Raw genomic sequence first — 27,169 nt, 5'->3', positions numbered from 1 at the left:
CGCCTGCTTCCACTACTCAACCCCCTCTCTCCCGGAGTGCTGGCTGTGACGAATTAAACCGGTCTCACAGGTATTCAAAGTAGGAAGTACAGTGTTAAGTGGTAGCTGGGCTACTCCCTCAATAGAATCGCTTTAACATGCTAATGCGTTGGTTTAACAGTACGCTGGGCAAACGTTCCGAGGTCAAATTCTTCCAGCACGGGGGTACCTTTAAAGTGGAGACGACGGCACCGAATATTTTTGGTGCGCCCTCTCTTTAAAGCCCTGGTCAAATATGAAGACAGTACGTACAGTTATAATTCAAACTGAATTAAAAACTACACATCCCAGTTACCATGGTGGTGCTTGTGATCATTGCGTTTAACCAACGAAACAGGGCGAAAAATCAGTCACATGACTTTGGGGCAGAGTTTCGAAAGTCCCTTAAATACATTGAGCACAGCTTTCTCACCACTTAAGATTGCTTTTGATACCATCCTTACACAAAGCAGAAGGGAAATCTTAGTGCCTGAGCATAAAAAGAATAGGAGCATACTGCAACGCGTGTGAAGTCCATAAACGATATTAATTTTGGAACTTAAACATACAGTATATAGCTGATCTTGGTACTTTAAAGAAAACATACACACCAGTATTCCATTTCTCCCTAAACATTTTAAGCATCGAAGTCTTTAACTAACGTGATACCGGAGTCAACAAGCATACTTTTAGAATTTGATTAAAAAGGGAATATAATATGGAATCGCGTATCTCAAGAAATGAATAACGATATAATTATATTCATGTTACAAAAGAACTGCAACGGACATAAAAACTCCCTTGCTTTTAACAGTGCGTTCCATAATTTCTAACTACGAAAATGATTTAAACTGCGACACTTATCATTCAACCAGAGCTCGAAATATCACAAGGTTCCTCTAGAGCACAGCAAAGACTGTATTAAGAGAATCGCGTATCTCAAGAAATTAATAAGATATAATTATATTCGTGTAATTCATATAATTATATAATCAGTTTCGATCAAGGTCTCTAAAACGAACAAGAAAAAGAGGATTTTTGGAGGGCAATTACGCTGTATTTTTATAGAATAAGTGATTTATGAGCAATCTAATTTCTTGTTCGTTTAAAACAGTGAAATGTCAGCTGCAAAAGATCGCACCAGAAACAGCACTCTCTCTGCCTGTCATAGACGCTCAGGAAAGGCTGAATGAAGTCATGTCAAGTACAATAATTCGGTGATCAATAATAACAGTTGTAGGACAAGAAACAAAAGATAGTGAAAACTTAAGATTTTTAAGGCTAAAACTCAAATTCATTCTACAAATTAAGGCAAATGAAAATTCAGGACGTTAAAGTGCTAGAGGTGTACAAAAATGCACATGAGCAAAAAGTTTTAGAAATTGACCAAACAGAAAAAAAGCCATGCCTATAGTGCAGAAGAGGGATGCAGGAACACTTGCTTAGATATACAAAATAGGTGTATGTTACAAAAGAACATGCAAACATGTACATCAATTTCCCTTTGCGATCAATAGTCTTATCTATAAACATGAAACAGAGTGAGGAATCAGAAATTAGCATGCATACAAAACAGCAATTCTGTCAGTGAGCCCTAAATGAATTAATAGCAACTATGGTTTCATGGAGGGCTTCTCAGATAGTTGGGCATTCAGGTAAACTGCCAGGTGAAAGGATTTGTAAACATATTTTGTTAAAGCAAGTCAGTTTTTTCTGCAACACATAAAAGACATTTTTCAAAGAAAGTTTAGCCTTTGTCACTAATGAAACCACTAAATAAAGACATAAATATAGAAATCTTAAGATTTGTTTTGTTTAATGTTGGTAGCAGGATGAACTGTCAGAGTGTATATTTTGTTGCAGAGTTGCTGCAAGATGTTAACAGTGAAAAAAGGTATTTAGAAATGAGTTATTTCAAGATGAAAATTTTCAGAATAATTGCAAATCTAGCAGGATAGAGAAAGCACAGAAAACTGGCAGTTAGATTGATCAGATTAGTATGAAAAGTCATTTAGCAAAGGGAATGAGAAAAGTGACAAACTAGTATACTTTAGATCTTTTTTTCTGAACCAGGGAAAATCTGATCATGTTTCCCTATAACAATAATAAAAAACTTTATTTGATATATCACCATTAAAGGTGGCATCTCAAAGCAATACAGTAGATGTAAAAACAGATAAAAGCACCACAGATTACAAAGTAAATGCATATAAGAAAGACAAGCAGTTAGAGGTGCTACCAAAATTAGAAAATGAAGCAGATACAGACACTAAGTCTTCTGAAAAGAAAGGTTCTGAGGTCAGATTTAAACTGGCCCTGGTGTGTGTGTGTTTGTGTCTGTCTGTCCTGTGATGGACTGGCGCTATGTCCAGGGTGTATTCTGCCTTGTGTCCGTCGCTTACTGGGATAGGCTCCAAATCCTCTGTACTGGATAAAGAGATTAGAAATGGATGGAAGTAAAGGCACTGTGTGGATGGAACTATACAGTACACAGTGTTAGAAACCCACTATGAAATGGCAGCATCTCACTGAGAATAAAATATTTTATAGTGCTGGCTTAAGGAAACAGCCTTTCCACCTCTCTTGCACATCAGTATCCATACCTAGTTATTTAAACAAATTGCCTCTAATTATAAACATCTTAATATGCTGGCTCTGTGGATCCGCATCAGCTATGTTTGCCCATTCCTTCAATTCATGTGCATCCAACACACAGTTCAACGCTAGCAACTACACAAAATCTAAAATACAATCCTCATTTCAGTATCTATGTAAACATACAGTCTGTTAACTTCATCATCTTCATCAAAAGTATGCCTAACCCCATTAGGAAGTGTTCTTGTTATCAGTGTATTCCTCAGCTGTCCCAAAATTATCTTCTTCTTACCAACATCTCTAGTCTTTTAGCAATAACTCAGCCAACACTTAAAATCTCCAAAAGCTGCTTGTGTTAATTTCTTGAAATCACAAATATCATGTGTAAATACTGGCCATGTAATACTCTGCATTGTGGAATAATAGTTTATTTTAAAGGGAACTAGAGAAACTAAGAACTAGAGAAATCAAGAAAGGCTTTTTTTTCTAGAATTAATAAATGCACATCCTGTTCACTGGGGAAATTAAATCCACACTGAGCAATCTTCAATATGTTCAGAATATGACAGCGAGAATCCTATCAGGGATGCATTACACCTGTTTTCAAGTCCTTGCATTGTTTATCTATCAGGTTTCGAGTCAACTTCAAAATCCTCATCCTCATTCAGTACCTACAGTATATGGCTTATTATCTGTCTACTCCCCCACCTTTGTCCGTCTGACTCTGGTCTTCTAGCTGTCCTCAAGAACATCTACATTCTGTGGGTGACAGGGTCTTCTCTAGCTGCACCCCAGAGCTCTCAATTTGTATTCCCAGTGATATCAGTCACGTACCCTGAGTGCATTTAAATCTAACCTCAGAACCTTTCTTTTCAGAAGACTTAGTGTCTGTATCTGCTTCATTTTCTAATTTTGGTAGCACCTCTAACTGCTTGTCTTTCTTATATGTACTTACTTTGTAATCTGTGGTCCTTTTATCTGTTTTTACATCTACTGTATTGCTTTGAGATGCCACTTTTAAAGGCGATATATAAAATAAAGTTTTTTATTATTGTTATAGGGAAACATGATCAGTTTTCCCTGGTTCAGATAAAATGATCTAAAGCATACTAGTTTGTCACTCTTCTCATTCCCTTTGCTAAATAACTTTTCATACTAATCTGATCAATCTAACTGCTTGTTTTCTGTGCTTTCTCTATCCTGCTAGATTTGCAATTATTCTGAAAATTTTCTTCTTGAAATAACTATTAAATAACTAGAAATAATCATTTCTAAATACCTTTTTTCACTGTTAACATCTTGCAGCAACTCTGTGACAAAATATACACTTAGTACAGTTCATCCTGCTACCAACATTGAATAAAAAAAATCTTATGATTTCTATATTTATGTCTTTATTTAGTGGTTTCATTAGTGACAAAGGCTAAACTTTCTTGGAAAAATGTCTTTTATGTGTTGCAGAAAAAACTGACTTGCTTTAACAAAGTATGTTTACAAATCCTTTCACCTGGCAATCTACCTGAATGCCCAACTATCTGAGAAGCCCTCCATGAAACCATAGTTGCTATTAATTCGTTTAGGGCTCATTGACAGAATTGCTGTTTTTTATGCATGCTAATTTTCTGATTCCTCACTCTGTTTCATGTTTATAGATAAGACTTTATTGATCGCGAAGGGAAATTGATGTACATGTTCATGTACATGATGAACATGTTTGCATGTTCTTTTGTAACATACACCTTTTTGTGATTTTTTTGTATATCTAAGCAAGTGTTCCTGCATCCCTCTTCTGCACTATAGTAATGGCTTTTTTTCCGTTTGTTTATTTCAAAGCAACACCTGCTCCATTTCTAAAACTTTTTGGCCATGTGCATTTTTGTGCACTTTAACGTCCTGAATTTTCATTTGCCTTAATTTGTAGAATGAATTTGAGTTTTAGCCTTAAAAATCTTAAGTTTTCACTATCTTTTGTTTCTTGTCCTACAACTGTTATTATTGATCACCGAATTATTGTACTTGACATGACTTCATTCAGCCTTTCCTGAACGTCTATGACAGGCAGAGAGAGTGCTGTTTCTGGTGTGATCTTTTGCAGCTGACATTTCACTGTTTTAAACGAACAAGAAATTAGATTATAAATCAGTTATTCTATATAAACACAGCGTAATTGCCCTCCGAAAATCCTCTATTTCTTGTTCGTTTTAGAGAACTTGATCGAAACTGATATTAGATGTCAGAAAGGATTTATTTTCTCTGTATTTCCTACATTGCTTTGTCGAGATTTTAACTTTATATCTAACTTTATATCTAGGCTCAGATTTCAACTATAAATCGTACAGTAATTAATAGCAGTAAATACTGATGTTTTGCACCCTCTTACCACAAAAATATGTTTTGTAGTTGGGATTAACTTTATTTCGTACGCGTATCTACTCCGGTTCGGACACCGAACAGTTAAAGATGGCGGCAAATCAGACACCCAGAGGGGGGGGGGGGGGGCGTCTTCTCGCCTCCATAACTAAAATGCCAAATAGGAGTGGCTTAAGCGACATACACGGTCGTGTAACTGACAGTTTGAGGTAGCCTATCGTGTAAATTTCGCTTTGTTGCTGGTAGGTTAAGCTTTCGAAACTCTGCCCCAAAGTCATGTGACTGATTTTTCGCCCTGTTTCGTTGGTTAAACGCAATGATCACAAGCACCACCATGGTAACTGGGATGTGTAGTTTTTAATTCAGTTTGAATTATAACTGTACGTACTGTCTTCATATTTGGCCAGGGCTTTAAAGAGAGGGCGCACCAAAAATATTCAGTGCCGTCGTCTCCACTTTAAAGGTACCCCCGTGCTGGAAGAATTTGACCTCGGAACGTTTGCCCAGCGTACTGTTAAACCAACGCATTAGCATGTTAAAGCGATTCTATTGAGGGAGTAGCCCAGCTACCACTTAACACTGTACTTCCTACTTTGAATACCTGTGAGACCGGTTTAATTCGTCACAGCCAGCACTCCGGGAGAGAGGGGGTTGAGTAGTGGAAGCAGGCGAGATTTCCAGCGAAAGACAGCTCCCCCTCAAAAACCCAGTAAGCAGTAATGCTTTAAGTTGAAAATCGAGGTAGATTTTGAGGATGATAAAGAGGGTAAACTGGGATGGGAGGAGGGTTTGGTTTTGCATAAGGGTTTTGCATAAGGGGCAGATGATTTCCCTTCTGCTTTGTGTAAGGGAATTGAGTGTAAGTAAAATTACCTTACACTCAATTTAAACACAAGCTGTCTTTCTGTATGAACCTCTAAGCTGGTTCATACAGAAAATGTAGAAATGCATTAGCCTGATCATGATTAAAAAACACATAATTAAACACGCGTTTGCGATTTAAATCAGAACTCGATTTAAATCAATATAAATGTTTATATTGTAACGCATACTGTCCAGCCTCCATTTCTCTATAAAAATTTACTCTGTTGCAAACACACACACAATAGAAGCAGGAACCGCTGTCAGAAGGGAAGAAGGTGACTATTCATTGTTATCAAAAATGACTTAGAATCGATCATGTTGCGATATTTTGAAATATAAAAGTCAATTGATTGTCCATAATATCGCTATTCTATTTTTTCGAAGAAATGTTTGTTAAAAGAAAAGCCCAGCACCAGCTGGATTCAAACACACAACCTGTGCGTTGTTAGTCACGCACCTAGACCAGTAGGCTACAAGACAGCTCGCATGAACAGGCAGGCGAAACAGCCCTACACAGCCCTGTCGCAGCACACGAATATAATCATACCGTTATTAAATTCTTTAGATACGCGATTCCATATTATATTCCCTTTTAATCAAATTCTAAAAGTATGCTTGTTGACTCCGGTATCACGTTAGTTAAAGACTTCGAAGCTTAAAATGTTTAGGGAGAAATGGAATACTGGTGTGTATTTTTTTCTTTAAAGTACCAAGACCAGCTATATATTGTATGTTTATGTTCCAAAATTAATATAGTTTATGGCCTTCACACGCGTTACAGTATGCTCCTATTCTTTTTATGCTCAGCTACTAAGATTTCCCTTCAGTGGTAAAATTAGATATGAATATTCAATACTTAAACGGGCACAGTTAAGACATTAAATATACATATACATACTGTATACAGCACAGTTTGCATACGGTAATATGTTTATGTTCCTAAATCAATCTCTTTTATGAGCATGTGAAAGGCATGGTGAATCACTGTACCTTGCATGATTGGAAACAAATGTGTGATTGCGAAATGCTGTGGTGTTACTTTTACAAAGACGGTCAATGAAAAAAAGAATGTTGACCAGGGCAATACTTTGAGTTTACACTTACAGCTTGTCCAAGGTCATTCATTATTAATACTATCAGTAATATCTTCGTTAAAGACTTTGATGGCGACAGCTCAAACATGAGAGGTTGAGCTTTATTAGCTCCACCTTGCGGAAATTCCGGATACTATTATTTTGCTTGTCGTATTATAGGAGAATTTACGGTAACTAGCGGTATTTACCGGTAACTCGCGGTATTTACCGGTAGCTTGCGGTAGACTGCGTACAGCGTACCGGAAAATAATGCAGTATCGCCCGCGCATTTTGAATGGCTGCATCTGTAACAGCAGAATTGTTTTTCTTCTTTTATTAGTGAGAGCTTGAGTGATTAATGTTTGAAAGTGTTGGTTTGATTGTCTCTGGTGAGAAATTACTGTACCTGGCTTTTCTGAGGACACACTGGACTGTCCCTTCGTCACCTCTCTTTAAGATTCTGTGATGTGAAGAAGATCAGACACTCATACCCTTCTCAGTGACATGTGGGTTTGAATCAGAGAGGACACTCTGGGACTGGGCTGCTGCCCGCAATGGGAACAATGATCATTAACACAGTACAGTACCAAATGGTTACTGAGCTGTTTTATTTAAGGAATTAGCTTCATAGTGTGTATGAATGTTATGGGGTGGTGTGGTGGCTCTGTGGCTCAGAACCTATGCCTGTGGCTGGAAGGCTGCTGGTTTGAATCCCACAGCTGGCAGAAAATTCCTACTCCATTGGGCCCCTGAGCAGGGCCCTCAACCCCAACTGCTCCAGGGGTGCTGTACAATGGCTGACCCTGCGCTCTGACCCCCAGCTTCTCTCCCTGTCTGTGTGTCTCATGGAGAGCAAGTTGGGGTAAGCAAAAAGACAAATTTGTAACACAAAAAATTGTATATGGCCAATAAAGATCTTATCTTATCATACTATGACTTAGGTCTATAGAGTAAGAGAACTGGTCTTGATGTAGCCAGTCTGAGACCTGAATTCAGCAATTCAGCACAAACAGTAAGGGCATACTGGTCAGTCACCGCAGACTGTAGAAAGAGCTGGTATTATTGAGACTTTACACCTCTGGCCTCTCAAAACCAATCACTGTGTGTGGCTTATTGAACAATGACATGAGTTTGTATGGGCAGGTTACTGACTCATACCTTGCATTTTCTAATAAAATTTCCTGTATAGCAGTTTAATTGAATGTCTGAAAAGTCTGAAACTGTTTTCTTTTCTCTTTCAGAGTTTCAGGTTGTTGTTCCAACTGATCATGTTGTTGCTGTAGCTGGCGAAGATGCTGTTCTGCCCTGTTACCTCCTTCCTGAAATCAGTGCTGTGGATCTACAGATCATGTGGGTTAGAGACAATTACCTTGCCCCTGTTTGTTTGTTTGAATTTGGCTGGTATAACTCTGAAGCACAAGATCTGTCCTACAGAGACAGAACTGAGCTTTTCCTAGACGAGCTCCCATTCGGCAATGTGTCTCTAAAGCTGAGAGGAGTGCGCGGCTCTGATCATGGACGGTACAGATGCATGGTACAGTCTGAACGGTGGGATGATGATGTTGTTATTCACCTGGCAGTGAGAGGTGAGTGTGACAGATTGATATCCTGTCCAGGGTGTTGTACCCTGTGCTTCCTGGTTGCTATAGCCCTTTTAGCCAAAGTGTATTTTCTGATCATTGAGGAACCTTTAGTTTCTTGTTGTCTATTTACTGTATTTTCCTCACTTAAGCTTCTTGAAATGTACCATTTGATAAACAGTGTTATACATTAAACATAAATTCACTTATACATTTTAAGTTGGCTTATTTTTGATTATATTATGTTTAGCAGAGTGCTGACAAAGATGTTTCTAGTTGCCCTCCATCATACTTCTCACTCTCAGAAATCTCTTGTGTTGAACCCACAGCCCTGGGCTCCCAGCCCTCAGTGTCTCTCCACTCCCCTGGAGGAGATCAGGCCCAGCTGCTGTGCAGATCAGAGGGCTGGTTCCCTCAACCTGCAGTGATCTGGACAGACAGGGATGGAAACGAGGTGACATCACAGCCCCCCACAGTGGACACGGACAGTCAGGGGCTCCTCAGTGTCAGCAGCTACATCCCAGTCAAACAGGAGTCCAACATCTTCTCCTGCCTGGTGAGAAGCACACAGCCCAAGGCAGACTGGGAATCTCAGCTCTACATACCCAGTGAGTACAGAGCTTACCTTAATCATTACAGTAAGTAGACTATTAAATATAACAAATGATTTTTTAAAAGTCTAAAACAAACTTCACAGACATATTTTTGAAGCTGGTACCTTGAATTGTTTGAATAAACATACGCCACAGTCAATTAGCTGATTGAAATCAAACAATTGAGAATTAATTCCCCTTATAATAAAAACATGTATATGTGCTGGTGCTGTTGTCATTAGGTCTAAATGATGAAACCATTATGGGATTTATTGTTATAGAAACATTAAGAAGAATATATACATTTCAATGATGTACAGTAACTCTTTAATTCCATGAGATTTTCTTTTACCATGTTGTTGCAGTAAATCAGGAGTCACTCTTTCAGTCAAAGGCTTGCTGAGCACACAGGAGAATCTCAAGGGAAATTCGGAGATTCTTGAGCTCTCTCTGCCTGTTTATTTTGGATCACATACAATTTCAATATGTTCCGTTTTTTCCCTGGTAACACCTACTGATGATTATCTTTCTCATATAATTCTTGACATAGAATCAAAAATATCAAATTTTACCTTTCAGTCCATTCAGAGATATTACCCCTCTCCAGTACCTGGATTTTGTCTTGTGTGTACAGTAGCAGCCATATAGAAAGCAAACAATATATAGTTTTGAATACAGTTTATGCAAAAACAAATCTCTATAAAAAACCTCCAGAATTCTCCCTCACATGTCACTGACACTCTAGTTGTGATTTATTTGCTGCTACATTTTCTAACCCATCTTGCCCATATTATTCTCTCTTTAAACAAGTTAAGTGTTACTTTCCCTTTATTATCATGTGTTAGTAAGAGTGTTATAAAATACCCATGAGAGAGGAGCACTGGTTCTCTTTCTTGCCCAGTGATACAGTCATATGCAGATACATGTATACTGTACAGTGGTGCTCAGGCATAGACAACTAGCCTGATGATGTTTTAAGCTCACAGTTCCCCACAAACTAGATTTCAACAAGACAGCTTTTCTACTGAACTGAACTGTCTCATCAAGTCTAGTAGGAGACCTGTCTGAGTCATTTGAAGAGCACTGTGACTATTTAAATTCTCCAGGTGTCATGACTGGATCTTTGCCTCTCAACAGCAGAGCTCTGTACTTCAGTCTGGCTCCATTGTGACATCATCACGTCAACTGGAGTGATTTAGCATCTGGGCTCAACCAGTCTCCCTGACTGAGACACTTCAACTGGCACCAGTCCTATGGTTACATGTCTAGAGTGATGTTCCTGCTCCACACTGTAGTCTTTTGTGCTGGTGGCTCACTTGGCTCACACATATTTCTCTGCTGAGTTTGTGGTCTGCAGCTTCTGATAACTAAACTGCATTTTTATCCATCAAATCTGTCTCACAGGCAGATGTAGTCGAACACAGACTTGGTCTTACATGACTGTTTAATGACCTTTGACCAGTCTGACAGTGGTCAGTGATAAGGAAGACCTGACAGCCATCTGTGTGGGTTGGATACCTGTGTAATATGATTGTCATTTTATAGGAAGGACACCTGTGCAATATTGTCAATTATAATATTATTCTGTGTTTTAATCATTTAAAATATACTGTATAATCATTAGTTGTGATTTGTCAGATTGTGATGTTATTTGTGGGTTCTAAATTATTTTACAAGACATAATGACACAGCCTTCCTGGTTAACATGTGTACAGAGACTTGAGACCTGACACACATGGACCCTAACAGAATAATACTACCCAGTGCAGAGTGACATCACAACCATAAAAAACAAATAGTGATATCAGCTCAACAGTACTAATAAAGTGTGATAACCATTTAGAAATAATGGGGGTGACAATTACAGGACAATACTGCTCAGAGCAGTGGAGTATAACTCACACCCATACAAAATGTGAGTGATAAGAGCAGGATAATACTACCTGAGCAGTAGACACAACGTGATATTACCCAGGAGAGTATGATATTGCATAGGATCTATATAGGGCTGGATCAATGTACAGATAAAAATGAATTCTACCGTATGTGTACATTATATTAGAAATTGAACAAAAATCTTACTTCACACTGTCAGTAACAAACCCTAACAGTTGTGTGTCAGTGCCTGTGGGATAATATTCCTGTCCTGTTTTCCAGGAGACTATTTCCCTGCTCCCTCTGGATGGATGGTGGCTCTCTTCCTAACAGCAGCTGTTACTGTAGCAGCATTAGTACTTCTGTTGATCCAGTGGAGAAGAATGGACAGTATGTGCTCATTATATATAGTCACGTGTGTCTGAATGTCTGTGTCAGGAAGGATTTATAATCCCTCTGTGTATGAGCAGCTCAGGACATTCCTCTTGAGAACAACTGACAATTTACAATGCAGCCAGTAGGAACTAAAAAACGAAAACTTTTAGCTCAAGAGCCAGAGCATCTTCTAGTCTTGATAGAGAACTACCCTCCAGGAGAGTTACAGATGCAGCCATCTATAATACAAACATCTATAATACACATCAAACCCTGAGATAAACTCACTGCATTTTACCAGTGAGCCACAATCAGCCCTTCGCAGTGAACTGGCTTCTTGTCCTTGTTAGGGACACAGGCATGCTGGTCACTCAGATAGGACAGGAAGGAAGAAGGTAAAGAGGGAGAGAGTGATGGCCAGAGAGACAGAGAGAGGAAACTGGACTCTGTTTATAGAGAGAGGAGAGGGCAAGCTGGACGATGAAGGTCAGGTGCTCAGGCTCCAGGATTGTTACAATTACTATAAATTACAGTACAATATGTTCTTAAAGCCTCTGTGTATAATATTGTTTTTAAAAGCAACATGTAAAATAAAATTAACTTTTTTCTAATTACTATTTATACACAATTTCTAATAATTCTGTGTACTCTATGAAATAAAAATATTTCTGTTAGTGTTACACAATATTGTGAAACACTGTACAGTAGTTTGTGCAGAGTTGTGTGTAATCATTGTATTTCATGAGATTGTTTATTGCTACTGTACAGTATGATTAATGCAGAAAGGCACTAACAGGTGAATAAATATTTACATTTTAATATTAGAATAAGATTTGACAACCTCACACAGCTGCAGTAGTTTAAGGATTCACTTACAGAGCAGTGCAGTCCTCTAATTCCAGAGTATCTGTCTTTGTCACCATAGTCAAGCCCATTCAAAGACCCCCAACCCTTCCTGTCTATTTCACCCCTGATGGCAGTGACTGTCCCTCAGTCTGGAACAGTGTATTCATGAGCTCTGTGTTCATTGGTCAAACATGATCATGTGACAGGAGGGGGTGGGGACCCTTAAAGGGGAAATCACAGATGAATGGTAGAGAGTGTTGGACCCGCTAATCTATCAGAGAAATCACAGATGACCTGGAGAGAGTGACAGACTTTCCAATCTATCAGAGAGAATTGAAGTAAGAGGGGTCAGTTATGTGGAAGTTCACAGCAGAAAGGGTTGAATAAGATCTGTGGATCAATTACTGTCAAACATAGCTAGACGGGCAGAATGACTTGCAAGGATTCTGTCTCTTATGTTCTTTTGTTCAGTGAAATATAGAATATTTGTAATAGAAAACATGGTTAATGTATTTTTTCAGCTTCTGCAGCCCTGGTCCTGTGTCACTGACTGTCCTGTCTGTGTTTCTTTACAGGGGAGGAGAAACTCAATGGTGAGTAAATCAGTCAGACTCTCTGTGCTGTGTCCTGTAGTGATTTCAGCAGGTGCTCCTCTGTAAATGATCCTGCACCAGTTTTCTAACCGAATTGTACTGTATGTTATTATAATACAAGTTCCACGTAGAACAACTTGTATACTGTATTTACACTTTTCTTATAATTGACAGTTTATTTATGGAAAGAGCTATTAACCTCCAATTTGAAATTGAAAACTTAAACCAATTTGAGTGTCATCAGACACCAGAGCTCTGATGGTCTAAATTATGTCTTATTATTTCCAGCCATTCCTGTCATCCTCACAGAACTGGGTAAGTGATTTTCTGTGTGTGAGATATCAGATCCACCAATATAAACAGTAATGAATTATATTTTAGTGTACTGTTGTTTTGCAGTTTACTGTACTCTACTGTAATGAACTATATTACACTGAAGTGTATCCTTCTTTTATTTTTGTCAGTAATAGACACAGGTATTTGATCAGTTGTGAAGATTTACAAAAGCAATAGAAGCTACAGAGAAATAGAGAACTTCCTGTACAGTTTTGACTCCCTCTCAGTTTGGTCCCAGTGCACATTTTCAAAGTTAATATTTTAATGAAAACTTTAGTTTTAAACCACTTGCATGGGTGAAATAAACTAACTGGCAGCACAAACTATAAAGTAAAAAATGCTGCTTGTATGAATATCAGTCTTCTTTGCTTTCTTCACTCTTCTCTGAAAAGTCTCACTACAGACTGACAACAGGCCATCAGCCCCCTGTCCTGAGTGAACAGACTGTATCTTGACACTGTGGGGGTCCTGCCTGTGTCCTGCTGTTACACACAGTGTCTGTAGAGCTGGAACAACACAGCTGGTTGTTACAGTACCAGCATCCTGCCACCAGAGGGCACCCAAGCCGATTGCATGTACCTCATCTGGTCTGGGGAGGAGTAGGTTAATCAGACCTCGTTAACCCATCACCAGACCTCCCCTCCAGCCTACTTAAACCCTGCTCTGTGTCCACAGAGCTCAGTAGTGAGTTAGACCTTGAGAGCTACATGGTTCTTTCATTGTGATATCTTCCCAATGTTCCATCTAGGTTTTGGGATTTTTAACTTGCTTTTTCCACCTTGATTTCTGGGTTTAGACTTGAGTATTTTTTGGTTTAAATTTCCCTTTTGGTTTTTGACCTTCTGTTAGTTTTAAGACCTTGACCTTGGATTTAGCTGTTTACACGTGATCATACCTGCATAGGGTCCCCTGCTTTGAAAATAGATGCTCAGTAGTGTGACACTGCTCTGACTGCTTGTGTTCAGCCAGCTGGGCCCCTGTCTGTGTCAGACTGATACTGTCTGTGTGTCAGTCTTCCTGGATCAGGCCTGGTGTGGACATGTGCTCACCATGGAGTGTGACTGGTCATCCCTTACTGTCCAGCTGATGTCCACAGATCAGGCAGTGTGACCAGTGAGAAGGACATCTCTGTATCTCAGTCAGTGATACTGGTCACTGTGGGTATAGGACACTCAGTCAGTGATACAGGTCAGTCAGGCAGTGTGAGAGCAGTCAATACAGAAAGTCAAAGATGGCTCACTGCTGTGGACAGACTGTGTTTATTTCTTACCTCTCTCAATGGCTCAAGCACCAGACTCCAGGGTTTCCTGTGATGAGTCTGTGTGTCTTATTGCTTTGTGCTGCTCAGTCTTATTGAGTGAGACTCCAGTCTTACAGCCACTGCTGCTCACACTCACTGACACTCTGATCCACACTGCAGTGGAGACTGGGGATCCTGAAATGGACTGACTGCAGACTGTAGGATAAACTCTGGTATAATAACAGGTAAGAAGCAATAAAGGTCTTTAACATAATAAAGATCTACTCTCTCTCTCTGCAGATGCTGTGAAGCGAGCTCCTATCCCTAAATCACGTATGTACACTGTGTGAAACTCAGTACTGACTATACTGATACTTATTGCAAGTGTGTGACTGTGATTAACAGAGTCCGTATCTCTGTGGTCCAGTGTGTGACTGTGATTAACAGTGTCTGTATCTCTGTTCCAGTGTGTGACTGTGATTAACAGAGTCCGTATCTCTGTGTTCCAGTGTGTGTCTGTGATTAACAGTGTCTGTATCTCTGTGTTCCAGTGTGTGTCTGTGATTAACAGTGTCAGTATCTCTGTGTTCCAGTGTGTGTCTGTGATTAACAGTGTCTGTATCTCTGTGTTCCAGTGTGTGACTGTGATTAACAGTGTCTGTATCTCTGTGGTCCAGTGTGTGTCTGTGATTAACAGTGTCTGTATCTCTGTGGTCCAGTGTGTGTCTGTGATTAACAGTGTCTGTATCTCTGTGTTCCAGTGTGTGACTGTGATTAACAGTGTCTGTATCTCTGTGTTCCAGTGTGTGACTGTGATTAACAGTGTCTGTATCTCTGTGTTCCAGTGTGTGACTGTGATTAACAGTGTCTGTATCTCTGTTCCAGTGTGTGACTGTGATTAACAGAGTCCGTATCTCTGTGGTCCAGTGTGTGTCTGTGATTAACAGTGTCTGTATCTCTGTGTTCCAGTGTGTGTCTGTGATTAACAGTGTCTGTATCTCTGTGTTTCAGAATGGCAGTGGCTGTGCAGTTCTGCAGGTAGGTCTGTGTTTCCTGTTGAAGATACAGACACAGTACTGCTATTGAGCACTAATATTAATGAGTATTGATTCCTGGTGGGAAATGCACTGATAAAAGAGTAAGGAGAATGAGAATCAGTGTAAACTGAGATTCACTGCAGGTTCACATCATATTAGTGGAAAACCTCACCTCCTTTCACAGTGATCATGTTGTCATTCAGCCAGTCTGAATGGACTGACTGACTACATATCAGACATGTCTGTGCTGGACTGACTGAGCTATAAAATCACCCAACATAAATAAAAACCTTTTTACTATGAAAAGCTCACAGTCTGTAGGAGACTACATGTCATGGGTACAAATCATGAGTCCTACACAGTGGAGCATTTTAATAAATGGATGACAAAATCTGTTATTACAATATTTACACAACTGATGGTAAGAACACTATTTCACTGCTGACCTCATGATCCTACATAATAAGAATAATATGTGTCCCCGTCACTGTACTGGGGCATGCAGGGTGAGTGCCCCCTACTGGCCCCACTAACACCTCTTCCAGCAGCAGCCTCAGCTCTCCCAGGAGTCTCCCCTCCAGGTACTGGCCAGGCTCACACTGCTGGGTCTCAGTGGGCTGCTGGTTGTGAGCTGTTTTCACACTGGTGCTGGATCTCCTTCAGAGATATTAGACATAAATCCAGCGAACAGCACAGCCTGATAACCCACACACTGTCACACTATAAACTATATCTTTACATGACCTTTGCCCTGTTCACCTGTCTGGGGTATAACCCCAGTATTGTCTGTGCTGGACACAGTGTCCCCCAGGACACTACAGCTCAGTACTGACCCTCTCCTTTCGTCTGTACAGGTGAAGGCAGCCCCATCCCTGACCTGCGTAAGTCCACTGTGTGTAAAGTCACAGCTCCTGCTGGGCTCCAGCTCTCTCCCTGTCAGTGTGTGTGGAGGACAGAGGGGTATTTAAACTGGGAAACTGGGGGGCAGGAGCTCCCTAAACGGCAATTCTGTTGGATCAGGAAAGACCTGGACAACACTAACAATGTATCATTAAAATAACTCATCACAGAAGTTTGTTCTAAATATTTCTATATTACTAATGTTTTTTTTTTCAATTCTTAGAACATGAGCAATAAAGAGGAGGTTTCACACTGGTTTCAGTGTGAATGAAGCTGAGCTTCTGATTTGTTTTATACTGATACAGTATGTCTGAAGTTCTCTTGTAATTTTAACTTTTAGTCTCTTGAAAGAAACCAGTTCAAGAAAACATTACTTGTCTCCAGTGAATTTCATTACCTCTGACCCCCTGAGTTTTGGTACTAAGAGATTCATAATGTAAACTGTTGTGACATCGTTGTCTCAACGTGGAGCCCAAAGTGTGTCTGTAATTAACAGTGTCTGTATCTCTGTGTTCCAGTGTGTGTCTGTGATTAACAGTGTCTGTATCTCTGTGTTTCAGAATGGCAGTGGCTGTGCAGTGCTGCAGGTAGGTCTGTCTCTTCTTGATGATAGAGATGCTGTTTTAAGCCCTAGTGTCTGGGGTTATTGAGTTCTTGAGTCCAGAAGGTCTCTTTAGTGTGAGATGGTCTGTAAACAGAAGGAGATGTATTTCAATCTCATGTTTCTGTAACATCCTACTTGTGGGCTGTGAAGATCAAAGTATCATGGTGGGAATTTCTATCTCCATCCTGTGTTTTAGTCTAATGGCCAGTATGAGTCTCTCCTGGAGGTAACTGAAAGTGTAGAAAACTCATTTTCCCTGAAGGCCATGTGCTCTGGTCTCTGCTCACTCCTGACTGAGGGTCTACAGGCTGAATGTGGCAGAGCCAGTGACCCTGGATTTGGGAATAACTGTGGAATATAGGAGGAATCAGGAGCAGAGCCAGTCTCATAATAACAAGCCATTCAAATCCTAAGGAGAAACACTGTTAAAGGATGGAATAAAAGGATGGTATGCTGACAGTACTCTTCCCCTGCAGTTTCACAGACTTACAGCCTCTTGTGAGCGGCAGCAGTGGGACTCTGGTACAGGGGCTCCTCTGGGGCCTGTAGGCCTCTCTCTGGTCTGAGAAATGGCTGCTTCTCTTCACATGTCAACCAGGCTGATGGGTCAGCAGGAAGAAACATTATAAAATCACCTTTTCTTCTTCTGTTTCCCTCTTTCCTCTGGCTGTGTTAATATTGTGTTTTCAGGAGCTGAACCTCTTAAACCTCCAGCCCCTCAAAGGTCATTCCCACCTGGAGTGTTTGTGTGTTTGTGAGTCTGAAACATCAGATTTATATATATCTTACTCAGTACCCACACTAGGAAGAAATATCGACCCCCCCAAAAAAAACATTTCATTTCTTCAAAAGTGATTTTTGAAAATGTAGCATATGTAGATACCTATTTTTCTAGGCCATGTCCAATATATTTATACTGGACAGGCTCTTTTTTCAACCTTTCTATTCTCCAGGAGTAAAAAAAATCAGAACTGAGAAGAATCTCTTTGATCTTCACTAGATTGACCGGCAGACAAAAAGAGAGTATTAAGTATCAAGAGTTAACACTGAAGTATTAAGTATGAGGAGAGTATTAAGTCTGTATTCATTAGTCATGCGAATAAAGCTTCTTGAATTAAATTGATTAAAACCCCCATTCGCTCTGGGCATGTATAAGCCCCGCCCCCCGTCTCTCAGTGGTCAGAGCTCACTGATTGACAGCTGGAGTCTCCTATCAGAGAGGCGGACAGTGAGCGCGAGCAGTCTGATGTCAGTATGAGCGCCTCTGTTTCTCTCGTCTTTCTCTCCGGGTTTCTGGATGTGTTATTTCTGCTTTAAATTGAACACTTTGGATATTTCTTGGCATTTTCAAAGTAAGTGTGAAGGCTTTCTTATATTTCAGTAAGGCTTTGCTTTCTCCATGATATATATATTTTCTGTAACAAACGAGCATTATTCAGTCTTTTGAATTCGGCACTTTTTTATTCTGCGTCGTCAGGAAAATGGTCTCAGAGAAGATGAACGAGCTGCTGAACTGGGATTTGAAATAAACCGGTTTAACAGACAGGCTGTCCAGTTTCTAACAGTATACAGGTCGTTGTGGTGGGTTGTGAAGTGTTTGAAAGCGAGTGGTCGGGCTGTAGTTTCTCCTGCAGTCCGGTCGGTCCTGTGTTTATTAATAATGTCTTTTAAAAAAATAAAGTTTCATCGCTGTGAAAACAAGTGTTTAATGTTTGTATTTAGAGGATATTGGAATCACTCCCATATGTAACACTAGTGAAACAGTGAAGAAGATGTCGTTTCTCTGGAAGGGAAGAGCAGTCATTAGTAATTGACTGGTGTTTCTCTCTCGGTGTGTTTGGGGACAAAGACATTTCACAGTCTGATGGAGTTGAGTTGGACTGTGATCGGCAGGAGCCTGTTGTGATGTTTGTGTTTTATTCCCCAGCTGCTGTGACTCTGGACCCTGATACAGCTCACTGTGAGCTCAGCCTGTCTGAGGATGGGAAGAGAGTGAGACGGGGACAGATGAAGAGTCTCTCTGACAATCCTCACAGGTTTGATTACTGGGAATGTGTCGTGAGCAGGGAGGCCTTCACCTCAGGGAGACACTACTGGGAGGTGGAGGTGAATGACTGCTGGAGAATAGGAGTGACCAGAGAGTCTGCAGAGAGGAAAGGGGGGATCAGCTTCTCTCCCCAGGGGGGTTACTGGTGTCTGCTCTCTTACCGGTCTGTTTTCTTTGCTCTCGCTGACCCTGAGACTGATCTCCCCCGCAGTCTGCAGCCCAGGAAGCTGGGGTTGTGTGTGGATATTGAGGAGAGGAAGGTCTCCTTTTACACAGTGGAGTCCAGAGCTCATGTCTACACTTTCACTGACATGGTCTTCCCTCAGGGGGAGAAGATCTATCCTGTCTTCTGTACCCGGGATCAGTATAGAGACCTTGAGCTGCTGCCTGCTGTCAGTGTGGAGATTAAACCCGTCACTGACTCATGAACACAGGCTGACTCTCTCCCAGCTCTCTGTCCACTGCTCACACTGGGAGACGGGTTTACTGACGGCCAGTGAGATGAGGTCAGAAATACAATAGTTATTGTAGATGATGACGATGTTGTGTTGTGTTTAAATGCGTTATATTAAAAAATATTAAACGGGGAAAACTTAAATGTACGAGAGAGCGAGATAACTCGCTACCAGCCTACTGTACTCCTGACTTGTAAATATCTCTGGAAACCCTGCTGTGTTTTTTTCTAATTTTTGAGAAAATAAACTTTTAAAAATGAAATCCCGTGTGAGTCTCTCCTGCGCGCGCCGGTGACCGTGAAGCTGCCAGAACGGGGAGGGATCCGCTGACGTCACCACAGCCAGGAGGAATAGGGACTGTGACGCAGACAGGAAGTGGCTCAGGGTGGTTATGGGAGTTGTAGTTTGTAACCAGCGCTGCGTCTGTGAGCAGCTACAGCCAGTCTAATACCCTGCTCCCTTTAATACAGGGATACATGACTATATTCAGTATTTTATGTTCGTTTGGGGTTTGTTTTAACTGTGGTGGTTTGTGAGAGACGTTTTATTTGATCTCTGATCGTTTTCTAGTCTTTTCTTTATTTTATTTCCCAATAAAGTGTGGTAATGGGCCAGTGAAAGCTCTGCTTTCCTTCACATGAAAAGCCAAGGGCAGTTTTTTTTCTTCAGAATCAGAAACCTGGGCTCCGTGTCAGTCTTGCCTTCCGTCCTGCCGTTTGAACATTTCATGTGGACGATTCTCTGTCCACAGAGGGACTGTGTCGTGAGAGGTAGTTTTAACACACTCCCTTGTGCGCTGGTTAGTGTGGTAATTGTGAGACGCTCCCTAGAGCAAGCGGGTTAGAAGATGGCGACAGACCTGCTGTTCTAGTAAGAAGTGAAGTTAAACTCATTCCTGGTGTTGTGTTCAGCTGTGTTTAATATATATAAACTAACCCAAAACACGAGAGACTGCACCGGGAGTTTACTGCATTGCTTCGGCAGTTTGTGTATTCAACATCATTATCTGAGGGATTATTTGTGAAACTTTGGCATGTACAGTATATAAATATATTTCATTTCGCTTATTTTTGTTCCTCTGTATTGGAACAAAACGCGCTACAATTCGTTACTTGTTCAACTTTTGTTTTAATCCCAGCCGTGTCCAGACTCTCAGAACAAGCTGAAAAGCTCCTAATTCTGCATCTCCGACCACATCTGAAATATTTTACTTTGTGACGCAGTGCTGTACCGCGGGGAAACGCTGTTGACAAAATGAATATCGAACTTCGAGCTGTTCAATTATTCTCTTAGAAATACATTTTATTATACAAATAAATTAAACTTCTTGACTGAAAATGTCTATATGACTACAATGTTGTAAAAGGTCTGTTCCATATTAGACAGGTCTCAACTAAAATACTTATTATAATTTAAATAATTATAATTACAATTTGGTCCGCTACACTAAATGGAATGTTGGTGACTAGAAAGTGACTAATAGATACAGACTGTGTGTCCCACACTGACAGGCTGAAGGAACTGAATCTCTTTAGTCAGAAGCGAGTGTCCCACACTGACAGGCTGGAGGAACTGAGTCTCTTTAGTCTGAAGGCAGTGTCCCACACTGACAGGCTGGAGGAACTGAGTCTCTTTAGACTGAAGGGAGTGTCCCACAGTGACAGGCCAAAGGAACTAAAACTCTTTAGTTTGAAGGGAGTGTCTCACACTGACAGACTGAAGGAACTGAATCTGAAGGAACAGTGAATCTAGTGAATCTGTATCTCGTGAAGCAGTCTGTACAGTAAAGTCTCAGTTCAGTTATTGGTTCTATAGTGTTACATTTAGAGATGCGCAGTTAAAACATAGTTTTTCCATTTTTAAAGTGCAAATGTTTTTGCAAAATGTATGATGTTTTTCTCTCTGTCAATGACATTTCTGTAGTTAGCAATCAGCTGACAACTGTATTTACTGCACAGGATCTCCCACTGGTCATGTTTGTGGTCTGTCTTTGATGGTGTTGAGGTGCTGTATCCTCTGTGTTCAGGAAAGGAGAAGGAGGAGAACTCATAGACTCACAGGACACTTCCAGGAGAGAAGCTGTGCAGGAAGTTGCTCTGAGACTCCTGTCAAGATTCTGATCATCCAGTAAATAAACCTGTGAACTTTGGTTTCGCTGGTTTCTTGCCTAAATAATGCTTTTACATATGAAGTAATGTGGTTATACATGAATCAATGTTATACAGTACAATAATCATTTTAAATTATAAAGACTGAATCAAAGTAAAATGATTACAGTCTCTTCACATACATGATTTAAAAAACAGTCCACAATACATGGACATTTTTCCTACCATAATCAACCCCATTAATAAAGTTTTTTTTTAAAACAATTCACAACCTGTCTGTTACTCTCAGGTAATTTAACACTGACTAAAACTAAGAGGAGCTTAGAAACACCTTCTGTATCTTCAACACTGGCTTTAGGGCCTTGATGAAAGCTCAAGTTCCAAGGATCCACAAGCAACATCATGTCTGCAGGTTGTGTCCAAAGAAAGTCAGTGCAAATCACAGCAATACTGCAGATTTAAAACTGCACTTAGAGCTGCAGCTTTAAAGTGAACCTGGACAGTTAATCACAAATAAGACATATGAGGCTACAGGTGACCTCAGTCTACAGGTCAGCTAAATTAGTTTTATTTCTGTAACCAAAATGTGGTGTTTTCTGTGTGGCGTGTTATGGTCTTTGAAAAGGCAATATATTTTTGTTGAACACGTGAGTCGGCCTAAATATTATAGACTCTGCAAATATTTTTCTCCTTAATATCACTGGTACTTCTACAGATGCAGCCATTCAAAATGGGTGAGGTATTTCGCGGCATACCCCGGTGGGCGTGTCGCGGTATCACGCAGTTCACGTGTGTCACGTGGGTAACTATCCGGCGTCGCCTTGTAAAACCGCCAGGGGGAGCTTAACCTCTCATGTACAGCATTTGAGCCTTTAATTTTGAACTGTGTATTACAGCATGTTAATCATCAGTCATTAAAATGTTGGTATATTTTATGAAAGCAAGTTTGCTCAGTTGGACAAAAGTACACAACCTACCTTTATCAGAAATATTTATGCATCAAAGCCTTTACTGAAGATATTACTAATAGTATTAATAATGGATGGCTTTGGATAAGCTGTATACTCAAAGTATAATTTCTTTAGCACATTTGTACAAGCACTTGGAATCTGTCCAAGCCATACTTTGTCAGGCATTTTGTTTTACTTCAACGGGCATAAAAACTTCCTTGCTTTTAACAGGGCGTTTCATAATTTCTAACTACGAAAATGATTTAAAATGCGACACCTATCATTCAACTAGAGCTTAAAATATCACAAGGATCCTCAAGAGCACAGCAAAGTGTATTAAAAGACACTTGTATTTATCAACGCTTTCTTTTCCATATACCAGATTTTATGGAACCACTTCAGAGGGGTGTCAGCCAGTCAGATTCCAGGAATCGGCACTTTAAAGGAAAAATACACACCGGTATTCCATTTCTCCCTAAACATTGTAAGCTTCGAAGTCTTTAACTAACGTGATACCGGAGTCAACAAGCATACTTTTAGAATTTGATTAAAAGGGAATATAATATGGAATCGCGTATCTCAAGAATTTAATAATGGTATGATTATATCCGTGTACTGCGACAGGGCTGTGTAGGGCTGTTTCGCCTGCCTGTTCATGTGAGCTGTCTTGTAGCCTACTGGTCTAGGTGCGTGACTACCAACTGGCAGGTTGTGTGTTTGAATCCAGCTGGTGCTGGACTTTTCTTTTAACAAACATTTCTTCGAAAAAATAGAATAGCGATATTATGGACAATCAATTGACTTTTATATTTCAAAATATCGCAACATGATCGATATTTGCGATATTTTGAACATATCTTCCCTTCTGACAGCGGTTCCTGCTTCTATTGTGTGTGTGTGTGCAACAGAGTACATTTTTATAGAGAAATGGAGGCTGGACAGTATGTGTTACAATATAAACATTTATATTGATTTAAATCGTGTTCTGATTTAAATCGCAAACGCGTGTTTAATTATATGTGTTTTTTAATCATAATCAGGCTAATGCATTTCTACATTTTCTGTATGAACCAGCTTAGAGGTTCATACAGAAAGACAGCTTGTGTTTAAATTGAGTGTAAGGTCATTTATGCTTCTAAAGTCATGGTCAGCATTTATTATTGTACTGTGCTGTAAACTTTTTCTGTGCCTAGTCACATTATTTTATAGCGTTTTTATTGCGTTATTAAATCCGGTGGCGCTGTGTGTTAGTTTCCTGACTCCCATTATTTAAACTGCGACACTGATCATTCATCTCTAAATAAACTTTATTTTATATAGCGTTTTAAGCGAATAGGTAATTAGATTGCTCATAAACCCAATCGCTTTTTCTACATAAACACAGCGTGATTGCTCTCTGAAAATGCTTTTCCTTTATTTTTAAAGTAGGCTCAGATTTCAACTATAGATTGTATTATTATAAACTTTCTTGGAAAAATGTATTTTATGTAAACCATGTTTGCTATTAATTCATTTAGGGCTAAAATACGTTCATTGTCTTCCAATCGAGTCGAGTTGACATTGGAAGCTTGCCACACCCGGACTGTTAAACCAATGCATTAGCACGTCAAAGCCCATTGAGGGTATTGAGCCAGTATTGGCTTTAGTATCCCCCCCTCTCCCCTCAATTCAATTCAATTCAAGGTGTTTTATTTGCATGACAGATGGGTACAAGCAGTACTAGTACTAGGGTACTAGTTTGTCACTCTTCTCATTCCCTTTGCTAAATTATGGGATGGTGGAGATCGTGGTCAGGAGGTCTGTGCCCTAATTGAATCTCCCTAGCGTTCAGGGCTCGGCGATCTACCCCACGATGACCCTGGCCAGGAGAACTCTCTCTCAGGAGGAGCCCTTCGCTCCCGGCTAACCGAGCGCTCCGGACTGCTCCGCGGTGAGGAACGCCTGCTCTGTCTCAACTGTTTGGCTTCCCGCAGGGCAGAATCCAGTTCCTGTCTGAACATCTTCATCCTCACTGATGCGTAACGAGTCCTTGCACGTTTTATGGCTGCGTTCATATAAACTCTCCAGTTCCCTTTCCTTTTCAGCCAGGCTCGCCTCCAGTCCTCTCCCAGCCTTCTCAGTGACAGTTTTCTCAACAGATAAGTCCTCTAGTTTCACTGAAACATCTGCGTTGGTTTTCACATTGTTCATTGTCCTTTCTTTTTTCCTTGATTAGGTCTAATAATTCAACTCCAGCTCAGTTTACCTCTCCAGTTCACCCTGAAGCGTTTGAAACTTCGATAACTTGGACAAAGACTATTCAAGTTGTCTACTGGGGTTTGGAGTGAACCTAGACAGGACCTGAACTGCGTTCACAGACCCTTCCTTAGTAAGCTGGTTCATTGCCTCAGCTAAAAGTTCTGCTGGAATTTTCTCACTTTCATCAAAGTTCAGCTTCTCAGTACCGTCCCAGTAGTCAGGATTGTCACTGCTAGAGAGAGTACTTACAACAGACTCTAATTCAGACATTTTAGCAGCCATCGCTTACTCAGGAAAGCTTTTAAGTACAAAACCACAGTTCTACCACATAGCACCACATATCAAATACACAACCAACCTGATAGATCGCAAACGTTCACAGATCAGCATGCACAGCACTGTAGCTTAACAAGCAAGCACACTGCACTACACATTGAAGAGCAAGGGGAGCTGTTTCTTTCTCTCAGCTCGTGTACAGAACCTGCAGTGCTCCTCTCACACTGACTACTCTTGTGCCATCGACTTTCATTTCAATCTGCACCATCCTCACTCTGAAACATCCCCTACAGTAAATGTAGGGGTTTTGTGCATTTACTGGGACAGTTATTAATTCTAGCAGTAAATTAATTGTATTAATTGTAGCAGTAAATCACAAGAAGATTCTTTGATGACTATTAGAAAACAGTAACACACACACCCATGGATTCTAGTACACGAGATACATTTATTACAACATAAAACTGTGCATATAGTGAGGGTTAGCAGAGTACAATAGGTATATATTCAATCACAAAGAGCTCCAAATATCAAGAGATACATTCAGTATACAATTTTGTTAATGAGCTTCTACATCAGATACTCAATTCAAGTACATCACTCATATGAATTAAATTGACATCAGCTGGTGTGCAGGTAGCAGCTGAATTCTCGAGCTGCAGTGTCGAATGTTGAAGACTCCTCCTATGGATGTGGATTCAGATCTCCCGCGGACAGCAGAGGAACAGCGGCAGGCTCTGTCGCAGCGTCCAGTCGGCGTCCTCCGGCTCCGTGCCCTCCCAGTCCTGGAGCAGCTGGAGGTGCGGGAGGAGGAGGGAGAGATTCCTGCTGCGTCACATTGGCAGTGCCTCTCTGAGGACCGGCTCGTGAGTCCTGGCTCAACTAGCAGAGTCTGTGCACAGAAAAGTGACGGAGGGTCCGAGTGTGACCGTCGCAGTTCCACACGGGCTCATGCCCACACTGCTCCACTCCGCAACACGTGGGCTCGAACCCGGGTCTTTGGCATGACGCAACAGGGAACCAGCTGAGTGAGCTAAAGGAGACCTCCCCCAGCCCAGGCGGCTGAGGTCCCTGCTACGCACAGGGAGGGCGGTGACGTCACTGGGCCGAAACTAGCTCCGCTACACAAGCAAGTCCCACTCTTCAGACTGGAGAAGACCGGTCCGTTCCCGACGCAGCGCTGGTCCTGAATACTGAGATTCAGCTGTCGACAGGTCCGAGCAGACAGTAGCTCGCTCGTTGATCAGGCGAGCGCTCATGGCCGGTTACCGCTGGTTCACGAGGCTCGCTGCAGGGCTGAGCTGGGGCGGGTCCTTCTGTCACACAGGCGTCCTCCTACCTCGACTCTTAGAGCAAGAGCTACGTCCAGGCACTCAGACAACCCCGGCAGTCACACGATTGTCCAAGCTGAGTCTGAGACACAAGGAGGAGCACAGCTCTGAGCCTTGTGCAGCCTCCTTCATCTTTTATCTGGAGGAACTACGTCATTTATTGGTTGAAAGATTCGTCGGCATTCGAGACCGACGTGGGGTTACCACACTCTGCAGGTTCCTGATTGGTTACTGAGATGTATGATCCAGTAACATTGACCTCTTGACCCTAAGATCATAAAACCAGGCTTTGTAAGGTCTGAGTGGGCCTGAGGAGACATTCCAGTGCCAGAGTAGCCCATCCATTATGATGGTAGGGTCATACCTGGATACCTGGATACCTGCGTGACTATCGAGCTCACAAGTCTCAGAATGTGATACTGATGACTATTTGCTGTGCTACCGAGCCTGGACACTGCTCTATAATAAGGCTAGATGCCAGTGTCTGAAGTTCAGCTCAACATTGCTGTCCAGAGGTCACAAGATCCAGTCAAGCTCTGCCGCTAGCCAGCTGTGAGCAGGATGTTGAGCTGTAAACTCGACTGTACCAGTACTATAACTGTCAGCTACAGGACCTTGTCCAGTAAGGAAGTTAGACGAGTGATACAGGATACTGAGACAGTTAGTAACCAGGTGTCCCTGGATGTGGTCTGACCTCCCAACCCCTGACCTCTGGGCCCGTAGGTGCCTTCTCCTCTGCCTCCTCTCAAGATTTGATAAGCTTCTGGGCTTTTCTATCATTGGGGTGGTCGGGGTGCCAGGCAGGGGCTCATGGGTTGGTCCTGCAATAATCAGAGGTGACCAGGAAGAAATATCAAGATAAGGT

General features: G+C 41.1%; 1 protein-coding gene and 1 long non-coding RNA gene across 7 annotated transcripts in view; one reads left to right on the top strand and one right to left on the bottom strand.

Annotated features, from left to right (window-relative positions):
* The window catches only part of LOC148659669 (butyrophilin subfamily 1 member A1-like), a 236,850-nt gene that overhangs the window by 3,953 nt on the left and 205,728 nt on the right, over window positions 1-27,169 (top strand). For 2 of the 6 annotated variants that reach the window (XM_088637446.1, XM_088637469.1), the window contains 10 exons: window positions 8,162-8,506; window positions 8,830-9,108; window positions 11,251-11,358; window positions 12,765-12,782; window positions 13,071-13,097; window positions 14,659-14,691; window positions 15,370-15,396; window positions 16,250-16,276; window positions 16,856-16,882; window positions 18,827-19,663. In XM_088637446.1, coding sequence (XP_088493572.1) covers window positions 8,162-8,506; window positions 8,830-9,108; window positions 11,251-11,358; window positions 12,765-12,782; window positions 13,071-13,097; window positions 14,659-14,691; window positions 15,370-15,396; window positions 16,250-16,276; window positions 16,856-16,882; window positions 18,827-19,374 — 1,439 coding nt within the window. In that variant the 3' untranslated portion in view covers window positions 19,375-19,663. Of the gene's footprint in view, window positions 1-8,161; window positions 8,507-8,829; window positions 9,109-11,250; window positions 11,359-12,764; window positions 12,783-13,070; window positions 13,098-14,658; window positions 14,692-15,369; window positions 15,397-16,249; window positions 16,277-16,855; window positions 16,883-18,826; window positions 19,664-27,169 lie in introns of those variants that run through there. The other 4 variants (XM_088637450.1, XM_088637449.1, XM_088637448.1 and 1 more) reach the window with 3 other exon arrangements.
* LOC148659675 (uncharacterized) overlaps window positions 11,353-27,169 on the bottom strand; it is a 31,304-nt gene continuing 15,487 nt past the window's right edge. Inside the window, exon 3 of the long non-coding RNA XR_015939757.1 lies at window positions 11,353-11,676. This is a non-coding gene — a long non-coding RNA (uncharacterized LOC148659675). The remainder of the gene's footprint in view (window positions 11,677-27,169) is intronic.

This window comes from Lepisosteus platostomus, chromosome 6 (genome assembly GCF_059453375.1).
Source record: "Lepisosteus platostomus isolate fLepPlt1 chromosome 6, fLepPlt1.hap1, whole genome shotgun sequence".
NCBI classification, from domain to species: Eukaryota; Metazoa; Chordata; class Actinopteri; order Semionotiformes; family Lepisosteidae; genus Lepisosteus; species Lepisosteus platostomus.
This window is presented reverse-complemented; position numbering and strand designations above follow the sequence as displayed.